Here is a 4696-nt window from a genome sequence, read left to right as displayed (position 1 = left end):
CCAGTCCCCGAGTTTCGGGTTGAAGCCTTGTTTCTTTCTCACAACTATTTTTCCTTTAAACAGAGCACTGCTGACACCCGGAAGCAACTCTTCGAGGAGCTTCTGTGGGAGCACCGGGAGCTTGCTGAGGCCCACAGCCAGTGCCAAGGTTTGTTTCTTTTGCCTCCGGTATCTTTTCACCGGAATGTTTCCTTCCTTGATGCTTACGCACTTTTTGTTTAACAGTTGTTCCGGAAGCTAGCCTCGAGGCCCTGAAGGCCCAGGTTGCCAAGCTTCAAGGTACCATTTTTTCCTGCTAACCCTTTCCTTTTTTCATTTGATCTATTGTTGCTTGTTAAGACTTTTCTTTTCGGTATTTAGGCGAGAAGGAGCAGCTCCTCAAGGAGCACAACGAGGCGCTGGAGGCCCAGAAGACCGCCCTGGGGGAGCTCAAGGAGCAGGCTATACAAGCCGCGCTCCGGCACGAGCAAGCCTTGAAGGACGCCCGGGTAGCAGCGGAGGCCAGGGTGGCGGAGATTGTGGAGGATTCCACCAACGCCAACACCGTCCTCGCGGCAGAACTGGAGGAGGAAAGGAAGTCGCGGAAAGCAGCGGAGCGCCTTATTGATACCATGACCACCGATCACCGGGAGTACGATCGGTTGGTTATGCAGATAGATGCGCTAGCCCTCCGTAAGCTCCTGCCTTGCCCCTTCTTTTGCTCATAAGCCTTTTCCTTTGAAGATTTATCTTTGTTCCTTGCTTTTTCTGACATGTTTTTTCCGACATACTCTTTCCGGTGTCTCGTGTTTATGCTTCTCCTTCTTCCTGTAGAGCACTTCCCGGCATCCCAGGTCTTTGCCTTGAAGAAGGTGAGGGAGGATCGGATTGCGCGGGAATTTCCAAATCTGGATGCGCACTGGGATGGGTACGACTATCTTGTCGCCCTCTCCGCGCGTGTTCAGCATATGCGCTCCGTCGACCGGCTTCTTGCTGACCTGCCAGCCGCCGCCATCCAAGTTTTCAAGGTTTTGTGGCCTGAGGAGGAGCTGCCGGGGAACATCACCCTCACCGCCGCGCGGCTCAATGATGCCGGGCACCGGATCCGCGAGTGGCAGTGTTCCGCAGCTCGTGCCGGAGCTGACACGGCGCTGCGCTCTGTGTGCTCATGGTATCCTGCTCTTGACCTGGATGCTCTCCAAGGTGTTCGCGCGGACGCTCCCACGGACACAGACCCGGCGCTCTCCGCAAAGCGGCAGGACCGGGCATACCGGCTCGCTGAGTATGCCGAGGTCCGCACCTTCATCCCACCCCCTCCTGGCGTCAAGGACTACCTCAGCGATGAGGAAGAAGAAGACGAGGGAGATGAAGGTGAAGCTGCCGAGGACGCGCCGCCGGAAGCTCCTGAGGCCGGTGCTGTTCCCCCTGAAGATGCTGAGGCTGGTGACGCTGCACCCGATGCTCCTGCTGCTTGACGACCCTCTTTCAGACGTTTGCCTGTGATCTGTTTGTTTGTCCTGGTTATCTTAAAGACAATGTCCGTTAAATTCTGCCCCGGAATGCCGGGGTCTATGATGTAAAACTTAAGTTTGCTTGTGGTTGCGGTACAACATTTCCTGCCGGTAAGTTATACCGGTAGCTAAGTATTTCTAAGTTTGTCTTATCACATTCTGCTTTTGGTTCTGCTTTTATCCTGTACTGCAAAGATTTCTCAATTGCTTCCGCATCCAATTTGATGCATACTTGGTTCTTTTGCCTTGGCTCTGCCTGCCTTCTCTGGGCGTTCTTTGGCGTATGAGCACAAGGTTCTTTCACCAAACAAGCATCTTCTTGAACTTAGAAATAACTTTGAAATTTTGCAAAAAACCGGTTTAGCCGGGGTTAGTTATATTTTCCGGATTGTTCTTTCCTGCTCTCTCTTTTCGCAGTTCATGTGCTTATCTCCTACCGGTTTATCTTGCTTGCCATGAAGCCGGTTTGCGGACAGCAGCAGAGTCGAAGACTCCGGTAGGATTTAGCACACTACTAAACCGGAAAGAAAAAACATTCAATAAGCAACCGGTAAACTGAAAAAATAGACAAGTTACATGCAACTTAAGTTGGGGTAGTCCCCGAGATTCATTCGAGGTTCCGGCATCTTTTATTCATAGCATATAAGGTACAAAAAGGAACTTCTTACACCACCACTTCAAGAGTAGAAAGGACGCAACAGAGCTACGTTCCATGGACGCTTGCTCTCCTCTCCGGACCTGTCCGCCTTTCCTTTCTTCCACTCCTGTGCATCGATCAAGTAGTATGCATCATTGTGAAGCACCTTGCTTACAATGAAGGGACCTTCCCATGGTGGCAAAAGCTTATGCCGGCCTTCAGTGCGCTGCACTAGGCGAAGTACAAGATCTCCTTCCCGGAAAACTCGTGGGTTAACCTTCCGGTTATGATAGCGTCTTAGGTTTTGCTGGTAGATGGCTGTTCTTGCCAAAGCTAGCTCTCTTGCTTCTTCCAGCAAGTCCACATCATTTTCTCTGGCCTCTTTGACCTCTTGCTCTGTATAGAGCTGTACCCTTGGTGAATCATGAATGATGTCGGTTGGTATGACTGCTTCTGCTCCATAAACCATGAAGAAAGGAGTGTACCCGGTAGACCGGTTTGGGGTTGTTCTTATACTCCACAGAACTGATGGTAGCTCATCGAGCCAACATCCCGGTGACTTCTCCACTGCATCAATTAGTCTAGGTTTGATACCGGAAAGCACCAAAGCATTCATCCTTTCCACCTGGCCATTGCCTTGTGGGTGTGCCACTGAGCACAAATCCAACCGGATGTTGTTGTCTTCACAGAACCTTTTGAACTCACCTTGAGCAAAGTTGGTTCCATTATCAGTGATGATGCTATGCGGGTACCCATACCGCAAAATGACATCTTTTAGGAATTTCACCGCAGTATGCCCATCACATTTTGCGATAGGTTTTACTTCTAGCCTTTTGGTGAACTTATCCACCATTACCAAGATGTGGGTCATGCTGCTTCTTGCAGTTTTGAATGGTCCAACCATGTCAAGGCACCAAACGGCGAATGGCCATGTTAATGGTATTGTCTTCAAACCGGATGCTGGGGTATGGTTTTGCTTGGCGTACCTCTGGCAGCCGTTGCATTTTCTTACCAAATCCTCAGCGTTCTCCAAAGCAGTGGGCCAATAGAACCCATGCCGGAAAACCTTTGCTACTAGCGCCCTTGATGAAGCATGATGCCCACATTCTCCTTGGTGAATTTCCTCAAGCATTTCTTTCCCTTCCTCCGGTTCCACACATCTTTGAAGGACACCGGTAACGCTTCTCTTGTACACCTCACCATTGATGAATGTGTAAGCTTTGGACCTTCTTTGTATCCTTCTTGATTCATTTTCGTCAGCCGGCAAGGTGCCGCTGATCAGGAATTCCTTAATAGGTTTAACCCATGACGGTATCTCTCGAACCAAAAACACCGGCGCATCTATCTCCATGCTATCCACCAGCATCGTTTCTTCCGGTACGGGTACAGCAGTCCCCGAGCCTACCGGAGCAGCCCCCGAGCTTGCCGGAGCAGTCCCCGGGTTCCCTTCATCGATATCCATGGGTACTATGTGTGACTCCGGTACAAAAATTGACTCTGATTCCGGGCTTGGTTTGATTGATGGCACTCTTAGGTGAGCCAAAGCTATTCCGGGAGGAATTTCTTGCCTAGATGAGCCCAGCTTGGACAAAGCATCCGCGGCTTCGTTTTCCGCTCGCGGCACATGGTGAAACTCACATCCTTCGAAGAATCCGGCAATCTTTTGCACGTGAAACCGGTACGAGGCCATGTTGGCATCTTTTGCATCCCAATCTCCTGAGCACTGCTGTACCACAAGGTCTGAATCGCCATAGCAAATGATCCGGTGTGCACCGATTTCTTTTGCGACCTTAAGCCCATGGATCAAAGCCTCATATTCAGCGACATTGTTCGATGCCCTGAAATGTACTTGCAAAACATACCGGAGGTGGTCTCCTTTTGGTGAAGTAAGCACCACACCGGCACCTAGACCTTCTTTGAGCTTAGATCCATCAAAGTGCATCTTCCAGTACTCTATCCTTTGATCTGGCGGTTTGTATTGCATCTCTGCCCAATCAACAAGGAAATCAGCCAGAGCCTGTGATTTTATGGCATCTCTTCTTTCATATACCGGCACGTACGGTGATATCTGGATTGCCCATTTTGCAATCCAGCCACTGGCGTCTTTGTTGCACATGATGTCGGAGATTGGTGCTTCACTCACCACCTTCATGGGGTGCTCCTCAAAGTAATGCTTGAGCTTTGTGGCGGCCATGTACACGCCATAGGTCATTTTCTGGAAGTGGGGGTAGTTTTGTTTTGAGAGGGAGAGCACTTCGCTCAAGTAGTATACCGGCCTCTGGACGGTTTTTTCTTCCTCTTCTCTTTCAACTACAACCACTACACTCACAACCCGGTTTGTTGCTGCTATGTATAACAGCATAGGCTCCCTTTCTAGAGGCGAAGCCAGTATGGGTGCTGTGGCTAGCATTGTTTTTAGCTCTTTAAACGCTGCGTCTGCCTGAGGGGTCCATTTAACGTGTCAGATTTTTTCATGAGAGCATAGAGTGGCAGAGCTTTTTCTCCCAACCTGCTTACAAACCGGCTTAGCGATGCCAAGCTTCCGGTAAACTTTTGCACATCTTTTAAC

The 4696-nt window shown here is 50.0% G+C and overlaps 1 protein-coding gene across 1 annotated transcript; it reads left to right on the top strand.

Moving 5' to 3' along the window:
• Positions 1-276: 276 nt before the first annotated feature.
• On the top strand, positions 277-1454 carry LOC127323639 (uncharacterized). The gene is made up of 2 exons (XM_051351753.2): positions 277-672; positions 814-1454. The coding sequence occupies exons 1-2, from the start codon at positions 612-614 to the stop codon at positions 1452-1454; spliced, it is 702 nt and encodes a 233-aa protein (XP_051207713.2). The 5' UTR covers positions 277-611.
• Positions 1455-4696: the final 3242 nt, after the last annotated feature.

This window comes from Lolium perenne, chromosome 4 (genome assembly GCF_019359855.2).
Source record: "Lolium perenne isolate Kyuss_39 chromosome 4, Kyuss_2.0, whole genome shotgun sequence".
In the NCBI taxonomy this organism is placed as follows: Eukaryota; Viridiplantae; Streptophyta; class Magnoliopsida; order Poales; family Poaceae; genus Lolium; species Lolium perenne.
Note: the sequence above shows the minus strand (reverse complement) of the source record. Positions and strands in the feature narration are given on the sequence as shown.